Source organism: Heptranchias perlo, chromosome 19 (assembly GCF_035084215.1).
Source record: "Heptranchias perlo isolate sHepPer1 chromosome 19, sHepPer1.hap1, whole genome shotgun sequence".
Classification (NCBI taxonomy): domain Eukaryota; kingdom Metazoa; phylum Chordata; class Chondrichthyes; order Hexanchiformes; family Hexanchidae; genus Heptranchias; species Heptranchias perlo.
Genome location: NC_090343.1, coordinates 14,403,819 through 14,424,857, shown reverse-complemented (window position 1 = coordinate 14,424,857; position 21,039 = coordinate 14,403,819). Strand labels below are relative to the sequence as shown.

Sequence of the window (21,039 nt, the reverse complement as noted above, 5' to 3'; positions counted from 1 at the left end):
CTGACACTCTGACCTAAAGTCTTCCTAAATTAATGCTTGCTGCACCACACTATGCAATATGTGGCTGATAACTAAGAATTCTAGATTTTAACTAACTTTGCTGTTTTTTTTACTTTTTCAACAATACATAAATTAAAACACCAATTAAATATAGTGCAAATGAAAAATTGCTTAAAAACACACACTAGGAACCATAAATCCCAATTGGATTACAGTGTGTGGTTTTAGTAAACATCCAAACAGTTTCCTTGCTGAAATCTGCAATGATAGAGAACAGCTAGTTGGGTCATTCTATTTTTTTTCTGCATCTCCTAAACATGTCTGGTCAGAGCCTCTTGGTTCAGTTTAAATGTGCCAACATTTTGGAGTATTTGTAAATTTGTTTATTGATGCACATTTGTCAATCCTGAAAATATCAAGCAATCAAAGTCTCTTTTAACCAAAAGAGTGTGTGGTACAGTATGCTCTGCTTTTATAGCAGTTTTTAATGGCTTTTGTTTTTAATCCTTGTACACAGAAACTGGAAGAGCGATTAAGGTTGAACTCAAAGGAGCTGGTTTCTTTTGAATTCGCAACACTTGTGGCTTTAGAGTTTGGCCTTTACCTTCCTGAGAAAAAAGTGTTACCTCACTACAGACGCCTTGTCCAGCAATCCTAGACGCAATTACATTCCTACTGAAGATGATGGGCACTTAGGAGAAGAAAGAAGTTCTTCCCTAAAATGCTGCACTAATTGAATTGTGTTTTTATTTCTTTTATCAACATAAGAAAAACTGTAACAGTGACTTCTACAGTGCTGGTTAGTAAGTCACTGTTGATTTGTCCAATTTCTTTTGAAAAATCTGATTTGTGCCAGTTTTTCTGTTTTAAAAAAAATTAAAGCACCTTTATTCAAAATTGGATGAATCTTGTGATGGGATATATTTGGGTGATGACCTGGCATGTCACATGACAAATTATAGTAATAACTACCAAAAATTCAGTAATAGGCAACAGCACTTTCCTACATGGTGACTTGTTACTGTGATATCACTTTCTATGCTATTTGTTCTTCCAAGCATTGTCCTACTGTAGTGGTAAAAATGACTCTGCTGTTAGTTGCACATAAGCCTCCACTCTATGTTAGAGATTCAAATCAAGCACGTTTATAGTGCTATGCAGTTAATATTTAAACATTTTTGAATTTTTTTCTGTTTCATAATTGTGCATAGTATGCTAAAATGTCCAGTCTTCAGTGAAAATGTATTCCTTTCAATCATCTTGTTTGTAAAATGTAAACTGTCTTTTTTTTTAAAAAAAACTCTCCTCCCTTTTAAGATCACCTATTGTGAAATTTTTAACCTTACCAATGGGGGTAGCACTTAAAGGCTCTTATTACAAATTGCTGTATGTTGGAAAGTAATGTTGAAATCCAGCTTTTAGTTTCCCCTTCAAACAGAGTAATGCTAACTTTGGCAAATATTTAATTAAATGTTGAATGTGTTGTCCTTTTTTTAAAAAAAAAAGTTTACATTTAGCTTTTACAATTTGATGTCCTATATTTGTCTTCCCAGAGTCTAAATTCTTTGTAATTAAAACAGCGAATGCTGGAAACACTCAGCAGGCCAGGCAGCATCTGTGGAGCAAGGAAGGTGGGGTTAACGTTTCAGATTGATGCCTTTCGTCTGAACCATCGGCTTGAAACATTACCCCTACCTTCCTCTCCACAGATGCTGCCTGACCAGCTGACTATTTCAGCATTTTCTGTTTTTATTTTAGATTTTCAGCATCTGCAGTATTTTGCTTTGTGTCTACATTTTTTTTGTAATTGCTTCACAGTGTGAAGCCATTTCAGGTATTGGTAGTGGAACCAACAGTGAGCAAATTGTGATGCTCACATATAATACCACCTTTTCAATGAACTATGGATCAACAGCAAATTTAAAAACTGTGGGGGGGAGGAGAAAAACAATACCATATAGTTTGTATACTATATTCTGCTGGCTATTTGTTCATTTGCGTTTGTCTTGCATAGAACAGAAGTAGGCCATTCAGCCCCTCGAGTCTGTTCTGCCATTCAGTTAGATCATGGTGGATCTTTACCTCAACTCCATTTACCTGCTTTTGCTCCAGATCCCTTGAACCCCTCTCCACCCGCCCCCCCCCCTCCCTTACCTAACAAAAATCCATCCATTTCAGTGTTGAAAATTTCAATTAACCCAACATCCACAGCCTTTTTGGGAGCGAGTTCCAGATTTCCACTACCCTTTGTGTGAAAAGTTTCACTCCTAAATGGCCTAGCTCTAATTTTAAGATTATGCCCCCTTTTTCTGGATTTCCCCACCAGAGGAAATAGTTTCTCTATCTACCCTATTGAACCCCTTTATCATTTTAAACGCCTTGATTAGATCACCCCCAGTCTTCAAATCGCAAAGGAATACAACTCAAGTTTATGCAACCTGTCCTGATAATTTAGCCCTTTAAGCCCTGTATTATTCTTAGAATCTGCTGTACCCCTTGCAAGGCCAATATGTATTCCCTGACATTCGGTGCCTAAAACTGAACGCAGTACTCCAGATGGGGTCTGACCAAGGGTCTGTATAACTGAAGCATCACTTTTCTGTTTCAACCCCCTTGAGATAAAGGCCAACATTCCATTAGCCTTTTTGATTACTTTTTGTACCTGTGCACTAGCTTTGTGATTTGTGTACATGGACACCTAAATCCCTTTGCTCCTCCACACCTTGTCTCTCACCATTAAAAAATAATCTGATTTGTCTTTCTCAAATACAAAATCGATGATCGCACACTTGACCCCTCCTATTGAACGCCATCTTCCATAGTTTTGGCCACTCATTTGCTCTGTATTGTAGCTTTTTGGATAAAGACTTAACTTATACAAGTCTTGTCTTCCCCATTTGTTACTCTATCTTAACCGTTAGCTGACAGTGTGCATTATTTTGCTACATGGGTGCTGCAAATCAAATTGGTTTATAAAGTAAGGTGCTCATTTATTTATTGTATAATGGGAAAATGAAACCAGTTACTTCTGTAATGGTACTTGTTGTCTGTCTTTCTCCGTTTTGCTTTAGATAAATGGGAAACATTTAGGTAATTCTAAATGGTGTCTCCTTTCTACTGTCTCTTATTGCACAAAATGATTTTGTCAAGAGACTGAAAGCTTCTGTATTCTAAAAGTTTATGCATATTTTTATTCATTTTGTATTAGTGGAACTGCAATATTTCAAGTAAAATTTTCAATTTTAATACATTCAGGTGTCTGGTCACTTTCTCATCCCGAAAGAGGATTTTCCGAGAGCAGAACTGAAATAAAATCTGATGTTATGGAATATTGGATTTAGTAATCAGAATATTTTGTGAAAGTTTACAACAGTAACCACACTTTAAAAATACTTCATTGGATGGCCCGAGCACATGAAATGCACTATAAATGCAAGTTCTTTCTTTACTCCTGGGAAGACAGGTATATATTCAATAATGAGACCAATATTTCTCCCTAATCTTATTATAGAAGTACAAGACCACTCTGGGTCTCAACTGGACTGAATTGCACCATTGAGTGGGTACAATCAGATACCAGAAGTCTAGCAAAAGCACTTATGAAGGAAGCCACTTCAATTCTCAACTATATGAATTGATTTTTTTTTATTCGTTCATGGGATGTGGGCATCGCTGGCGAGGCCAGCATTTATTGCCCATCCCTAATTGCCCTAGAGAAGGTGGTGGTGAGCCACCTTCTTGAATCACTGCAGTCCGTGTGGTGAAGGTTCTCCCAGTGATGTTAGGAAGAGGGTTCCAGGGTTTTGACCCAGCGACAATGAAGGAACGGCGATATATTTCCAAGTCGGGATGCTGTGTGACTTGGAGGGGAACGTGCAGGTGGTGGTGTTCCCATGTGCCTGCTGCCCTTGTCCTTCTAGGTGGTAGAGGTCGCAGGTATGGGAGGTGCTGTCGATGAAGCCTTGGCGAGTTGCTGCAGAGCATCCTGTGGATGGTGCACACTGCAGCCACAGTGCGCCGGTGGTGAAGGGAGTGAATTTTTAGGGTGGTGGATGGGGTGCCAATCAAGCGAGCTGCTTTGTCCTGGATGGTGTTGAGCTTCTTGAGTATTGTTGGAGCTGCACTCATCCAGGCAAGTGGAGAGTATTCCATCACACTCCTGACTTGTGCCTTGTAGATGGTGGAAAGGCTTTGGGGAGTCAGGAGGTGAGTCACTCGCTGCAGAATACCCAGCCTCTGACCTGCTCTCGTAGCCACAGTATTTATATGGCTGGTCCAGTTAAGTTTCTGGTAAATGGTGACCCCCATGATGTTGATGGTGGGGGATTTGGCAATGGTAATGCCATTGAATGTCAAGGAGAGATGGTTAGACTCTCTCTTGTTGGAGATGGTCATTGTCTGGGGCGAATGTTACCTGCCACTTATCAGCCCAAGCCTGGATGTTGTCCAGGTCTTGCTGCATAGGCATGGACTGCTTCGTTATCTGAGGGGTTGCGAATGGAACTGAACACTGGGCAATCATCAACAAACGTCCCCATTTCTGACCTTATGATGGAGGGAAGGTCATTGATGATGCAGCTGAAGATGGTTGGGACTAGGACACTGCCCTGAGGAACTCCTGCAGCAATATTGTGGTCCATATGATTGGAGAAGTTTTGAGACCCAATCCCATATTATGCGGAGCATCCCAAGTAAAAATATTCTACCCCTACTGTTGGGGCAACCTGCCACCCATTTCAGTGATTCCAGCATGTGATCTCAATCACTATTCCCTAGTGATTGTGTACTTTGTTAACTTCCTGTTTCAGATCTTGTAATTCATATGTATAAGGTGCAGTCAACTGATGCCAGTGATATGGAGTTTGATTTCTCAGAATAATCTTATGGTGATGTATTTGGCTGAGTTAGTCTTGATCACTCTTTCCTGCACCACAGATGGTGAAGAATGGTGTCTGAGTTGAGCTGTGACCCTGCTGTGCCAGCACAACGATTTCATTTGTTTTTCTTCAAACTTCCTCAGTTTTATATATTTTCTTATTTGATTTGCTTACTATCTTTATTCTTTTCCCTTGTTCTTGAATTTCTTTCTCCCCTTTATGTGCACATTAGTTTTGTTCTTGACCTCACTGTCATTCTTGTTCCATATTTTCTTGATAGCTTTGTTCATATTACATTACCTTTTGTCCCTCCTTCTTTGTAGCTAAGTTTTTGGCATGTTTTCCTTCTATTTCTACAAATTGATCCTTTTGAGCACATGTTAAACCTATTTCCACTCCTGACTGCTGCTGCATTATCTTTCACCTGCCAGCTTTTATAGGTTGAATCAGTTTTATGCTAATGGAGGCTGCTTTACCCATACTGTTTTGCGAGACATAAACCACTCCATAATCATTGACTGTGCTCACCCATGAAGCATTGTCAGTTGGAGAAAGCACACAAGGACTACCAGTCCTTGAGCTTCATCTGCAGTCCTTCAACTGCAACACAGCATGAGTCATTGCCTTCAACAGTGGTTTTTAAGTTGAAAATTGTCACGGAATTTTAAGCAGTTATTTTGGTAGAGGAATGCTAATCTGGATGCCTCTCCATATCTTATGATAGGGAGCAGAGGAACCCAGAAGAGCCCTGTGTTATTTCATCATTTGCACATCATGTTCTCAAGTATAAGCAATGTTATGACATTTTCCCAACGTGAATGATGTCCAGAAGTGAGTAAATACATGCTAAGGGACAATCTAATTGGGTAGGGATGCACAACTTAGTGAAATAGTTAATGCTAAGAAAATGTTACAAGTGAAAGTCTTCAAAAAAGAGTGAATTGGATCAAAAGTATTTGAATATATGGGAATGTTTATTTTTCCAGAGCTAGATGTGTTAAGATTTTTTTTACAATTATACAGAATATTTGCACATGTTGATGCCATTATGCAATTTTAAATCAAAAGTGTCTCTCCACTAGTGAGACTTAAATGTAATTTCAAAGTACATCAAGGTAGTAGGACCAGGGGACATAAATAGACATGAGTAAAAAGCAAATTTCTTCACCCAAATTTTTATAAATGTTAATAACAATCAGTGCAAAACTATTGGGCTTATTCATAATACAATTAGATGCCACAATGAGGGTGTTAAGGTACGAACGGTGTGAGCTTCGATGAGTTGAATGGCCCTTTCTCATTTTATCTAAATCTGTGATGCTGGTATTTGGAGACATGTTTTTAGGGTCCAGCCCATCTTTTTGCCCCGCAGAATGAGCACTGCCCTTCAGTGCGTGCGCAGCCCGGCGGGGAGCAACGTAGTGGCCGACCCGGAAGTAGTGTGGGCGACTTCTTTGACTGTACTTCCGCTACGGGCTCTCTTTCTCTTTTCGGTGGCAGCCATTTGTGAGCGGAGGTGAGTCCGGGGCAGCGATGGTTTTGCGGCTAAGAAAGAGGGCGTTTGAGCGGGTCCGGGACCGGCTCCGTATCGCAGCCCGCTAGACGGGGAGAGTGCTCTTGGGCTCGGCGAGGCGGGATAACGTTCAAACGAAAGGCGGTTAAAAAGAGCGACCGCGTGTGTGAGGCAGGCGGGCGGGCGGGCGGACCCCGGGCCGCAGGCCGTTACCGCGGGATCGGCGCTTGTCGAGCTGTGTTTATCTATGGAGCACATTCGCTGTGCAAATGGTGCAGGAGTCACGCTGGCAGAGCCAGCCCCCGATGAACTGCAGGGTCCTTCACTGTTTGCCGGTGTTAAAGGAACGTTTCACCTCCCGGTCTGTGTTAACCGGCAAGTTCTAAGGGACTAAACTTCACACCAGAGACTCAAGAGTTTGGATTCCGCTTGATAAGAATGGAACAGGCTTTAATTAACATCTGGGTGACAGAATAGTATATAATTAAGAATATTCAGCACGGATTTCAGAAGGGACAGTCATGCTTGACCAACCTTATTGAATTCTTTGAAGAAGTAACAAAGAGTAGACAAGGGTAATGTAGTAAATTAATATATTTGGATTTTCAAAAGGCCTTTTGATATGATACTGTATTGTAGACTCGTGGCTAAAGTCGGAGCATGTGGCATCGGGACAGGTAGCAAGGCTGGCGGCAAAACAGAAAACAGTAGGAGTTAAGGGTAGCCACTCAGACTGGCAAAAGGTGGGACGTGGTGTTCCTCAGGGATCGGTACTGGGACCCCTGTTGTTGACAATTTACTTTATAAAGATTTGGAATCAGGAATCGGAAGTAAAATTTCAAAATTTGCAGACAACACCAAATTGGGGGGTGTAATTAATACAAAAGAAGAATGTGTCAGAATGCAAGAGGATGTTAATAAACTTGCAGAATGGGCAAATGAATTGCAATATAGATGTGAGTTGGTACATTTTGTTAGGAAGAATAAGGAGGCCACCACATACTGCTTTGATTGTCTTTGGTTCCAGCCACAGGCTCCATCCCTCTCCCTGGCCACTGTCTGAGGCTGAATCAGACCGTTCACAACCTTGGCGTCCTATTTGACCCTGAGATGAGCTTCCAACCACATATCTGCTTCATCACCAAGACCGCCTACTTCCACCTCTGTAACATCGCCCATCTCCGCCCCTGCCTCAGCTCATCTGCTGCTGAAACCCTCATCCATGCCTTTGGAATACTCCAGCCTGGAGGTAACAATGCTCTCCTGGCTGGCCTCCCATCTTCCACCCTCCATAAACTTGAGCTCATCCAAAACTCTGCTGCCCATATCTAACTTGTGCCAGGTCCCGTTCACCCATCATCACTGTGCTCGCTAACCTAGATTGGCTGCCGGTCCAGGAGAGCCTCAATTTTAAAATACTCATCCTTGTTTTCAAATCCTTCTATGGCCTCGCCCCTCCCTATCTCTGTAATCTCCTCCAGCCCTACAACCCTCCCATATCTCTGTGCTCCTCCAATTCTTGCCTCTTGCGCATCCCTGATTTTAATTTCTCCACCATTGGCCGCTGTGCCTTCAGCTGCCTAGGCCCTAAGCTCTGGAATTCCCTCCCTAAATCTCTCTGCCTCTATCTCTCCTCCTTTAAGACGCTCCTTAAAACCTACCACTTTGACCAAGCTTTTGGTCACCTGTCCTAATATCTCCTTATGTGGCTTGGTGTCAAATTTTGTTTGATAACGCTCCTGTGAAGCGCCTTGGGACGTTTTGCTACATTAAAGGCACTATATAAATGCAAGTTGTTGTTGTTGTTAGATAATAAGAGTCTAAACAGGATAGAAGAGCAAAGGAATCTAGGGCTACAGGTACACAAATCACTAAAAGTAGCGATGCATGTTAATAAGGCCATGAAAAGCAGATCAAGCACTAGGGTTCGTTTCTAGAGGAATAGAATTGAAAAGCAAAGAAGTTATGTTAAACTTGTATAGAACCTTGGTTAGACCACACTTGAGTATTGTGCACAGTTCTGGTCTCCATATTATAGAAAGGATCTAGAGACATTGGAGAGGGCACAAAAAAGATTCACGAGGATGATACCAGAACTGAGAGGATATCCTTATCGGGGAAGGCTGAACAGGCTGGGGCTCTTTTCTCTGAAGGCTGAAGGTGACCAGATAGAGGTCTTTAAGGTATGATAGGTAGAGAAAATGTTTCCACTTGTGGGGGAGTCCAAAACTAGAGGTCATAAATATAAAATAGTTGCTAATAAATCCAATAGGGAATTCAGGAAAAACTTCTTTACCCAAAGAGTGGTAAGAATGTGGAACACGCTACCACAAGGAATAATTGAGGCAAATAGCATGGATGGATTTAAAGGAAAGCTAGATAAGCACATGAGGGAGAAAGGAATAGAAGGATATCCTAATAGGGTTAGATAAAGGATGGAGGAGACTCTTGTGGAGCATAAACACCGGCACAGACCAGTTGGGCCGAATGGCCTGTTTTGGTGCTGTAGTTTCGATATAACAGAACTGTTCAGATCGCAGTCAGAATGAGCCATGTGTGCCTAATGGCACTTTTCCTGTCCCAGCTTTCTTTATATATTTCTTTACTAAGCTTCTTGTGCAAAACAGAAGTTGTGAATGCATAAATCTCCGAGTTTTTTTTTAGTCAAATTTACTTCTCATATTAACGGAGCTGTAGTTTACTTCTTGAAATGGTATTCTCTGACCCTGCCTTGAGAGAGTCAGTTACTTCTGTTACTGTACCATGTGCTATCTGGGAAACTAATTCAGATTGTTTGCTCAGTCTGACATGGTACTCTTGATAAGTCAATTTGGTTTTATATTTTTTGACAGGTTCATGGAATTGCTATAATGGCAATTAGTGCTTAAGACTCCTTTAAAATATCTTTCTGCATACTTAAACCTGATTCGTTTGAACCTTTCCAATCAGGTTTCCGACCCTGACACAGCACTGAAACAGCCCTAATGAAAGTAATAAATGACGTCCTATGTGACTGTGACCGTGGTGCAATAACCCCCCTCATCCTTCTCGACCTGCCTGCAGCCTTTGCCACCATTGAGCACACCGTCCTCCTCCAATGCCTTTCCTCCATTGTCCAGCTGTGGGACTACCCTTGCGTGGTTTCACTCTTACCTCTCCAGTCGTAGCCAGAGAATCTCTTGCGATGGCTTCTCTTCCCACTGCATATCATTACCTCTGAAGACGCCCTAGGATTTATCTTTGGACCCCTCCTATTTCTCATCGACTTACTGCCTCTCGGGAACATCATCTGAAAACACAACGCAGGCTCCACCTATACGTTGAAGACACCCAGGTCTTCTCTCTCAACCCCTCCACTGCCTCAATGTTGTCAGGCTGCTGTCCACCATCGAAACCTGGATGAGCCGAAATTTCCTCCAGTTAAACATTGGGAAAACCAAAGCCATTGTCTTCATCCCCCGCCACAGACTCCGTTCCTTAGCCACTGATTCCATCCCCCTCTGGCCGCTGAACCAGGCTGTTTGCAACCTTGACGTCCTATTTTACTCTGAGCTGAGCTTCCAACCCCATATCAGCTTCACCACCAAGGCCGCCTACTTCCATCTCTGTAATATCGCCAGTCTCCTCCCCTGCCTCAGCCCATCTGCTGCTGAAACCCTCTTTGGTGCTTTTGTTATGTCCAGAATCGACCATTCCAAAGCTCTCCTGGCTGTCCTCCCATCTTCCACCCTCCATAAACTTAAAGCCATTCAAAACTCTGCTCCCTGTATTCTAACTCGCACCAAGTCCTATTCACCCATCACCCCAGTGCTCACTGACCTACATTGGCTCCCGGACCACCAACGCCTAAATTTAAAAATTCTCATCCTTGTGTTCAAGTCCCTCGATGACCTTGGCCCCTCACCCCCCATCTCAGTAACTTCCTTCAGCCCTCAACCATTTGAGAATTCTGCATTCCTCCAATTTTATCTTGTGGATCTCCCAATTCCTTGGGCCCACCGTTGGCAGCCGTGGCTTCAGCTGTCTAGGCCTTACACTCTGGAAATCCCTCCATAAGCCTCTCCACCCCTCTTCTCCTTTAAGATGCTCCTTAAAACCTACCTCTTAGACCAAGCTTTTGGTCATCTGTCCTAATGTCTTCTTTTTTTGGCTCGGTGTCAATTTTTGTGTGAATGTGCTGCTGTGAAACGCCTTGGGACACTTCATTATGTTATAAGTGCTGTGTTAATGCAAGTTGTTGTTAACACTGGAAATGCAGTATTTGTGCCATGCCTTTAACATTAAATGGAGTGTTTGTGCATTTTTGTTTTACTATTGATAGGTCATTTATTAATAAACATCCATGAGTTAAATTGATCAATAAGAATCCTTGTCCAGAACTCAAATATTGTCAGTTATTATATCACCAGTGTAATTTTGGACAAATGTTTCAGTAATAATGCTGATTCCTCAAGTGATGTAATGAAGGGGATGTTAAGAACATAAGAATTGGGAGCAGGAGTAGGTCATACGGCCCCTCAAGTCTGCTCTGCCATTCACTAAGATCATGGCTGGTCTTCGACCTGCACTCCACTTTCCTGCAATCCCCATATCCCTTGATTTCCCTAGAGTCCAAAAGTCTATCGATCTCAGCCTTGAACATATTCAATGATTCAGCATCCACAGCCCTCTAGGGTAGAGAATTCCAAAGATTCACAACCCCCTGTGAGAAGAAATTCATCGTCATCTCAGTCTTAAATGGCCGACCCCTTATCCTGAGACTATGCCCCCTAGTTCTAGACTCCAGCCATGGGAAACAACCTCTTGGCATCTACCCTGTCAGGCCCCCTCAATCTTGTATGTATCAATGAGGTCACCTCTCATAAACTCGAGAGTATAGGCCCATTCTACTCAATCTGTCCTCATAGGACAACCCTCTCGTCCGAAGAATCAATCAAGTGTTATACTGCTTCAATACACTTACACATATGAAGTGACTCATTTTTAGCTGAAGCTGAGTACCCAATTTATCACAATTGATACTGAACTGTTGAGCTATTGACTTTTTTTGTATGTGTCTAGATCCCCGTGTAACAACTGAATAAAATCCAACATGCAGAACGACGCTGGAGAATTTGTTGATCTTTATGTTCCACGCAAATGGTGAGTATAAAATATGAGCATATAATGAATGACCTGTGTGTTGCACGTGGTGTCAAAGTTAACAATTGTTATTCTTGTCTTTCAGCTCTGCTAGCAACAGAATTATTGGTGCCAAAGACCATGCTTCCATTCAAATCAACCTTGCTGATGTGAGTTAAGTCTCAATCATAATGTAAATCGGGAGTATTATTATGGCTATCAAGTATATGCAATAGAATATTTTTTGTCTCCATTCTGTGGTCAGATGGCTAGACATACACTCGCATATTATGGTGAATTGTGTTGCCCACTGTGTGACTCAGAAGGGAAGCAAGCAGTTGGTGCTGAGCGTTGCAGGTCCATCTACTGGAACCACTGTCCAATGGGGTCTGGCATGTGTCCATTCTGTGGTCAGGAAAACACTCACACTTTATTTTGAGTTGTGCTGTTCACTATGGCACTCGGAAGGAATTCCTGGTGCCCACAGCCTGCCTAAGTATGTCCCTGTAGAGAGGGTGCACTCCATGCAAATGGGAACACTAATGATGTTATTTGAAGCATTTCCTTTTGTATAAATGTAAAAGACAGTTTAAAAAAAAACTTCCTGGTACATTTCCATTGTTCAGTCACAGATAATGGAGGCGAGGGGAATTAGACGCTGATCTTTGTATATCGACATAGTGGTAGATGTTAACTTATAGAATTTGTTTTCAAGTCTTCAGAGATATCTGCTGGTATTTTCCCAAATAATTTCTCTTTTGATTTGTTTTGTCTTAGGTTGACAAAGTAACAGGGAGATTCAATGGTCAGCACAAAACCTATGCCATCTGTGGAGCTATCCGTAGGATGGTATGTACACATTCCTGGACACCGAAGAAAATAAGCTTAGGCAGGGTTGTTTTTGTCTTACTTTAACTTGCTGGTGGTACTGGAGGACATCGGTCTTTTAGAGTTTTGTGTACCTGTAAATTTTAAGCTTATAGTACAAGAACTTTATAGATAGTTCCTGTATGCCCTAACATAACACTCTAGAATGAGATCAAATTTAGTTTGAATTTATACCTAATGGGAATTTTTGATGGCTTTTAAATTTTTCCTGTATTTAATTATTTGCACAGTCTCCCTTTTGGAAGGAATGAGCAATTTGGTTTGCAAGAACCCACCACTGTTCAGTTGTGGTTTAAATCTCAAGTTTTACTTTTTCTACTATGTACAAAATAAGAGAGAAAGTAAATGCTTTTAAGTGTGTAGGGCTTTTATCCTCCGTATAAAATATGCCCCCGTCCCTGAAAATTTACATAGGCCTATATTGTAGGAGAGCTCTAATTTTAGTGTACGTTCCCAAGAGTGAGCCTCTGTGAGAAGTGTCCTGGCTTAGCTGCCTTTTGGTCAGTATCCAGGATGAGGGAGAAAGCAGCCTTCGTTATTGCCTCTGGAGCCACTCACTAAATGAGCTGTGTAGGTAAAATTAGCTGGGCATCTCCAGATTGTCGTGACTCAAAATGGTAGTACTTTCTAGGGGGAGAGGAATCAATACTGAATTTTAAGTGTCTCCCACAAAATAGGAATTTAATAATATTTCCATGCTTGCCACAGCTAGGCAGTAAAGTGTCATTCATTCCTAATTACAATCCTGTTGGCAGTGCATATGTGGGAACACCAGGTGAGGGCAGAACTGTGGTCCTCCCCATGATAGAAAAGCCTGTTGATATTCAGTTGAGTAATGGCTACAATGGCAAGATGCCAGAGAGTGACTGGTACCTGTGGAACCGAACCTCAGCAAAGAGTCAGCAGCTTCAGGATAGGAGAGGCAAAAACTGACCAGAAAAATCTTCCTTCAAGTCCTTGTGAACAAAACTAGGGCTGTTGTTTTTAACTTTAAACTTGTGTTGCATTTCACTGTATTGCAAATATTTGACTCATTATGAGGTAACTTTATAAAACTGCCATTTTGCCTCTGCAAAAACCGCATCATTTTTAACACTTTTTTGGAGACTAAGGAATACAATCAGACTTGATGTGAGCATTTGAAGGGGGATGTTACTGTTCTAAAAACTTTGTTTATTACAGGGTGAATCAGATGATTGTATCCTGAGGCTGGCTAAGAATGATGGCATTGTAACCAAGTAAGTTGAATGTCAAGCCTTTTATGTGCCATGATATTCTTTGTAGTGGCATAGTTGTATTTCTAAAATTCACATGTGACTGGTGTAATTACTGGGTAATGGAACACATTACATTTCTAACACCCCCTGTATCAAATTACAGGCAGTTTTGTACTGTGGGCCCAAGCTCAACATGAACTTGATTAAGACTGCCCAAGCAGATTTCATGTAGGACTGTTACAGCCAACGGATCAAGGAAATCTCAATCCCATCAGTATAGACTGGATTTGAACCAGAAATGAAAAGCTAGTCTCCAGCCTGCTGCGCCACTCACTTTCCTTATGGCCTCAGAAGCAGTGCACTAAAATATAAGTTTGCGGTTGCTTCCTGTTAGGTTCTCTTTTGGATCATTTTAAATGTGTGTGGTTGTATAAATAGCAACTAAACATAATACACTATACACACTGATGAAAGAAAAAAAACAGAAAATGTTGGAAATAGAGAGCATGTCCTCAGCATCTGAAAAGATAGTTTAACATTTGTCTTCCAATTTCCTGTTCTGACGAAGGGTTTACACGGACCAGTCTTCTTTCCAGATGCAGGTGGATCTGTTGGGTATTTCTAGCATTTTCTATTTTACCATACACCCAGTTTAATGGTTATGTATTACATGACTTATAAACATGGAAATGAATGGCAACTTTAGGAATTAAATCAAATATACCAACCTATAATTCAGAATTTGATCCCAACCGAGATTTTGGGGTGGGGAGAATGGAAAATCTCGCTGCCTTGCAAAAGTCAGTTGAGGTGAATAGCATAGATGCATTTAAGGGGAAGCTAGATAAGTACATGAGGGAGAAAGGAGTAAAAGGATATGCTGATAGGGTGGGAGGAGGCTCATATGGAGCAGACACCAGCATAGACCTGTTGTGCCGAATGGCCTGTTTCTGTGCTGTAATTTTTATGTAATGTAATTGCCTTGCTCTGCTCCTTGACTTGCCCATGCTCCTGGTTCCTATGTAATGTTGCTGCACACTGGGAGCTGGAATACTGCCTGCAGAGTACAGCAACGTTCAATCTGCTGGAGCAACAATAGGTTGGAGTCAAAAGTCCGGAGAGGATCTGTGAAGAATGGCTGCATGAACTGGGGAGAAAATGAAGTGGCCGCATGAACAGGGGAGAGGAAGAGTGGTAGGGTGATCTGTAAGGGGAGGAATGGAGGGCTTCTGAACTAAGAAGGAAGGGGGATTAACAAATAATTTTAACATTCAATTAAACAATTTATTAATCCAGTTCCTTTTTGAAAATAACTTTGTAACCATCATTGCATAACCTGTTTCTGTATCTCAATTGAATACTGAAAGATTGTAACCTTGTTTTGTCGACTTTTATTCAAGAAAAAACAGAAATATGTTGTTTGAAAGCTCTTGTACGAGTGGGCAATCCAAAAGGTGCCTTAGGTGTGTAACAGGTCCAAGTAATGAACTGCAGTACACAGCAAGCTAATGAGTGCTATTGATTAGTATGAAGGTGCAGGATTAAGATTTTTTTATATTGTCAAGACTTGTGGCAAATTGCAAAATATTAGACCATTTAGTAAAATCCTAGCAGGCTTCAATGTATCTTTAATCTTATTTGTTTTGAATGTGTCTTACAACTTGTGCTTTTCTTTTTTCAGGGCTGTCTAACAAGCTGAAGACTTGTGTTATGGGAAGTTTTATGTTTGTATAGAAATAAAAACTCAAGCAAAAATTAATTGCCTTTGTTTTGTAACTGGGTGACAGGAGAAAAGTAAATTCAAGAGTGGCATAACATTTGGTAGTTCTAATTTTACCCATTGAGTAATTCTTAGAGGTACATCACAAAAATTATTTTATTTTAAGTCAAAATTAACCATGGATTGTCTGAATTGTTTTCACACTCTTCTGGGGATACAACATGCTGCTGAGTTGCCAAATACAGAAAAAAATATATACAGAATTCTCCAGATCATGTGCTTGCTGTGGCCAGTATGCTGGTCCCTGGCAGACAAAAATCTGACCTTACAGACCTCAGTTTTGAAACTTTTGGATTGCTGTATCAAAACGAGGATATTTTGTCTCTTGTGTTAGCTACAAGGGCAATTGCAGACTGAACTACTGACATTTTGAGGAATTTTTTCCTTATTACTGCCAGCTTAAAGTTGGCTGACCTTTCCCTGATGGGAGAGTTTCCTATTTTCACCAGACTTTTATCAAGTATATTCATCATTGTCAATCGTATATAACTTAAACAAATTTTGCAGTCAGGTTTATTTACACAGTTGAAAATCCAGTCTGCTTAATATTGGCAGCATCAATATAGCTTTGACAGTAAAGTTTCATTGCTACAGTCACATTCTGAAAGATGCGATTGAACTTGTTGCTAATGCAGGTTTTTAAAAAATGTCAGTTCAAAATGAAAAAGAAACACTGTCATGCACAGTGTGTTTGCACAAACCTCACCTTTTTATGCTGTCCTGAGCATAATTAAAACTGGGGATATTCTGGTGTTTGAGAAATATAAGCAATATGCTCATTTTTAGGAGAGATCCAGGCACCATCTGGTGAAAGCAGTAATTTCAATTACAGAGAAAACATTCTGGAAAAACTAGCAGATTTTTTACGTCAAAGTTTGAAGTATAGTTAATGGGTTTTTGTACCTAACAAATTACAGCGAACGAGGCTACAAAAAGACCAGGATAGTACCAGCTTTCTGTCCTTTGGAACAGTTTCTCCTAAGTTTTTTTTTAATTGTTTGAGTAGCGCAGATTTGCTGCAATTAAATGTATCTAGTCTAATGCATGCAAAGCATTTTAGAAAGAACTTGGATTTATATAATGCCTTATCACATCCTCAGTACATCTCCAAGTGCTTCACATCTAATGAATTGCATTTTTTTGAACTTGTCCTTGTTATTGTGTAAGTAATATTTAAGGAGTACAGTCTCTCTTGGCATATTCTATAGCCAGTATTTTCAGTTTTTTTTTGCAGCTGCCCACGTCTACTTTAATGTTTTGCCTCCCATAAGTACCATCGTTGTTAGCCCCCTCTTGGCAACATCATCCAAAGCCATAGGTCAGTTTCCACATTTATGCAGATGACACCCAGCTCTACCTCCTATATCTCTCAACCTCTCCACTGCCTTTTTGCTTACAGATTGCTTGTCTGACATCCAGTCTTGGAAGAGCCATAACTTCCTTGAATTAAACATTGGGATGACCAAAGCCATCATATTTAGCCCTTGTCACCAACTCCAGCACCCTCCATTGCCACGTTCGGGCAACACCAGATGGTTCAGAATACTCCCCTGCCTCTGCATCCTCCCCTTGATTCCTCCCATGCTTTCATCTTTTTACCTATTTCCTCCACCACCCCCCCAGATTTGTCATCAGTTTGCAAGTATGCACACCAATGCAGATCATGATCCTTATTGTCAATTGTCTAAGATCATGGTGAAGAAGCTGTTCCAGCATCTCGATTGTAATAACTTGCTACCTCAAAGCCAAATTGACCACCAGATAAATAGATCAACTTGTGATTCTCTCAATCCCATGTTCCAGGAATGGAGTGATACCTCAGCATTAAGTTAGAGCAAATGTAAGGAGTCGCACAACACCAGGTTATAGTCCAACAGCTTTATTTGAAATCACAAGCTTTCGGAGCTTTGCTCCTTCGTCAGGTGAGTGAAGAGATGCATAAAGGCACAGCATATATAGTCAGAGAACAATGCCTGGTGATTACAGATAATCTTTCTAACTGCCCTTTATCACACCTCAGCAGAGAGATAATCACAGCAATCAAAGGAGTGAATGGTGTTCAGACAGGTTAGTCAGGGAAACATTACATCCAAGAATACCGAGGTGGGGTCAAATCACAGAGAGAGAGAGAGAATGACCAGTTGTATTAAAAACAGATAACTTTTCTTCGCTGGAAATCGCAGCAGGTCCGGCCGCATCTGTATGGAGAACAAGCCAACTACGACTTGGGTCTGGATGACTTTACGTCAGGTGGGGTTACATGTAGCGTGACATGAACCCAAGATCCCGGTTGAGGCCGTCCTCATGGGTGCGGAACTTGGCTATCAATTTCTGCTCGACTATTTTGCGTTGTGTGTCTCGAAGGCCGCCTTGGAGAACGCTCACCCGAAGATCGGAGGCTGAATGTCCTTGACTGCTGAAATGTTCCCCGACTGGGAGGGAACCCTCCTGTCTAGCGATTGTTGTGCGGTGTCTGCATGGTCTCGCCGATGTACCATGCTCCCTCCTGCAACGTATGAGGTAGACAATGTTGGCCGAGTCACAGGAGTATGAACCATGTACCTGGTGGGTGGTGTCCTCTCGTGTGATGGTGGTATCTGTGACGGTTACCCGCAGATCCGACCAAAGAACACACCCACCAGCTCAACAAACTGATCAAGACCTTTGATCCAGACCTTCAAAGCATCCTACGCGCTCTTATCCCACGTACTCCCCGCGTGGGAGACTTCTACTGCCTCCCAAAGGTACACAAAGCCAACACACCCAGACGTCCTATCGTATCAGGCAATGGAACCCTGTGTGCGAACCTCTCTGAATGCGTCAAGGGCATCCTGAAACCCATCGTACAGGGAACCCCCAGCTTCTGTCGTGACACTACAGACTTCCTACAAAAACTCAGCATCGACACATTAAGTTAGAGCAGCAGCCTTCAGCATTTTCAGAGTTCTTGATTGAATACGACAACTGATTTTTGCACAATCTGGTAGTTGTTGAATTGTGTAACAATTTCTAAGAGGATGCAAAATTTAGGTGAAATAAATGTCAGTCAGCTTAGGGTGCAGTTATAATGCCACTTTTTTATCAGTGCAAACCAGTTTCAAGTGCTCAGCAGCACAAGAGTCATCTTGATCCAATACTAAGTGTAGTGAAACCAAGCAATTTGAGGAGGTCACATCACACTACTTGATGAGTACAGCAGTGTGGTAATGTTACTGGACTAGTAATGCAGAGGCCTGGACTAATTCAGAACCCACCATGGCAGTTTGAGATTTTGAATTCAGTGCGTAAAAAAAAAGAATTTGGAACTATAAAGCTGGTATCAGCAAAAGTGACCAAGAAACTCAGATTATTGCAAAAACCCCACTGGTTGATTAATGTCCTTTAGGGACGAAACCTGCTGTCCTTACCTGGTCTAGCCCATGTATGATTCCAGTCCCACACCAATATGGTTGACTTTTAACTACCTTCTGAAGTGGCCTAGCAAGCCACTTAGTGAACGAAAATTCGGATGGGTCTTGCCAGCGACGCCCACATCCCAAGAATGAATATTTTTTTATAAGTTTACAGTAGGTGCATTATAACTCCAGCATAGTGCAAAGCTGCATTTCAAAAATGCCCAGGTAGCCTGTTGGACCTGCTGGAAACCTTTTTTTTAGCATAAAGCAATTCTGCAGAAAGAGCATAGTTCTCCAATTACTGCATCTTGGAGCTAGTCAGGCTTTGTAGTCAGTCTGGAGTATTAACAGTTAGTAGATATCAGCCTCTCAGCTGCAGTTTAATTACAACATTGTAACAGTCCCTCAAGAAAGTTGGTTTAGTTCTCTGTCGCCTTGTTTTCACGTACCTAATAGATGTAATAAAAGGTGATGATCTCCACTGATAACACTTGCCCCTCTGCATCTTTTATCAGATAGCATTGTGTGGGAAGGTGTGACCTTCATCACCAGAATGATACTCATTTCCTGGGACTATTACCACGTGGTTTGCTGTGATGTGTGTTTTCTAAGGACCATCTTCAAAGAGTCTGATTTCATCAAAGGAAAACTTGCTTTTAAACAATGTAGGTGACTGAAGATGGAGAGGTCAGAATGGGAGTGGTATAGGAAATTGAAGTGGCAAGTGACAGGGAGCTCAGGATCGCAATTGTGAACAGAATAGAGGTGTTCGACAAAGCAGTCACCCAATCTGCATTTTGTTTCCCCAGTGTTGAAGAGACCACACTGAGAAGTAGCTACAGTATACTAGGTTGGAGGAGGTACAGGTAAATTGCTATTTCACCTGGAAGGAGTGTTTGGGATCCTGGACCGTGGTGTGGGTGGAGGTGAATGGATGGTTGATGCTTCTGTGTTTGTACAGGCAGGTGTCAGGAGAAGAAGAGATCTTCAGAAAGGAGAATTGTAAACAATTTTGCAACACCAAGTTATAGTCCAGCAATTTTATTTTAAATTCACAAGCTTTCGGAGGCTTCCTCCTTCCTCAGGTGAACGAAATGAAATCCTCGAAAATCCTCGAGGATTTCATTTCGTTCACCTGAGGAAGGAGGAAGCCTCTGAAAGCTTGTGAATTTAAAATAAAATTGCTGGACTATAACTTGGTGTTGTAAAATTGTTTACAATTGTCAACCCCAGTCCATCACCGGCATCTCCACAGAAAGGAGAAGGGAGAGGAAGATGTATTTGGCAGTGGGATCATATTGGAGTTTATAGAACTGGTGGAAGATGATTTGGTGAACGAGGAGGTTGGTGGGGTGAAAGATGAGGGCAGGGTAGACTCTATCACAGTTGTGGGGATGGGGTGAGAGCAGAAGCATAAGAAATGCGACAAGTGATCAAGGGTCCAGACTACCATGGTGGAGAGGACTCCTCAGCTGAGGAAAAAGGTCATTTCAGAAGATCAGAGGTGGAAGATGGCATCATCAGAGCAGATGCCTCAGCTATTCACACATTCTCTGTACCTCTTACATGTATTATGTTTTTTCCTACCGTCCTACCCAAAGAGTGGTAAGTACGTGGAACGCAAGGAGTAGTTGAGGCAAATAGCATAGATGCATTTAAGGGGAAGCTAGATAAGCAGACAAGGGAGAAAGGAATAGAAGGGTATGCTGATAGGATAGATGAAGGAGGGCGGGAGGAGGCTTATATGGAGCATAAATGCCAGCATAGACCAGTTGAGCCAAATGGCCTGTTTCTGTGCTGTAGACTCGATGTAACTCGATGTAATATCACTTCAGCTATTTAACCATCTCCTGTTTTCCTTTTAAGCATTTTACATTTCATTCTACTACCTTTCTCATAACTGCACCCCCACCCCTCACCCCCCTTTGCTTTGTTCTGTTCCTTTTTAAATGCCCGTCATCTGTAATTTTTTCCAGTTCAGATGCTGGGTTACACCTGAAGTATGAGCTTGTTTGATCTCCAGACAGATGCTTGCTGAGATTTCTGGCATTTTCTGTTTTTGTGCAGTAACCGGGTTCTTTAAGCAGCATTTTTAAGACTTTTAAATGCACTGCGAAAAGATACCTTGGAACTTCACTGCTCAAAATTGTTTTTAGTTAAACTGGCATTGAATTTCTAATGTTTCCCTGAGTTTAAATTGCAGTCATTGAATTAACTCTTAAGAAATGTTTTAATTACTTACAATGCC

General features: G+C 41.6%; 2 protein-coding genes across 3 annotated transcripts in view; both read left to right on the top strand.

Annotated features, from left to right (window-relative positions):
• Positions 1-2,150, top strand: part of cables2b (Cdk5 and Abl enzyme substrate 2b) — a 32,210-nt gene extending 30,060 nt beyond the window's left edge. For both annotated transcript variants that reach the window (XM_068000369.1, XM_068000370.1), the window contains exon 9: positions 518-2,150. In XM_068000369.1, the coding sequence (XP_067856470.1) occupies positions 518-658 (141 nt within the window). In that variant the 3' untranslated portion in view covers positions 659-2,150. The remainder of the gene's footprint in view (positions 1-517) is intronic.
• Positions 2,151-6,287: 4,137 nt separating this feature from the next.
• Positions 6,288-15,375, top strand: rps21 (ribosomal protein S21). Its single transcript, XM_068000368.1, has 6 exons — positions 6,288-6,393; positions 11,452-11,532; positions 11,618-11,681; positions 12,289-12,360; positions 13,582-13,637; positions 15,298-15,375. Exons 2-6 carry the CDS (start codon positions 11,483-11,485, stop codon positions 15,305-15,307), a joined length of 252 nt encoding a protein of 83 aa, XP_067856469.1. The 5' UTR covers positions 6,288-6,393; positions 11,452-11,482; the 3' UTR covers positions 15,308-15,375.
• The last annotated feature ends 5,664 nt before the right edge of the window (positions 15,376-21,039 follow it).

Excerpts from the sequence above, each read along its gene's own strand:
- rps21 (XM_068000368.1), top strand. The coding sequence starts at position 11,483 with ATGCAGAACGACGCTGGAGAATTTGTTGATCTTTATGTTCCACGCAAA. Across the intron at positions 11,533-11,617 it reads CTTTATGTTCCACGCAAATG|CTCTGCTAGCAACAGAATTA; the intron begins GTGAGTATAAAA and ends CTTGTCTTTCAG. Across the intron at positions 11,682-12,288 it reads TTCAAATCAACCTTGCTGAT|GTTGACAAAGTAACAGGGAG; the intron begins GTGAGTTAAGTC and ends GTTTTGTCTTAG.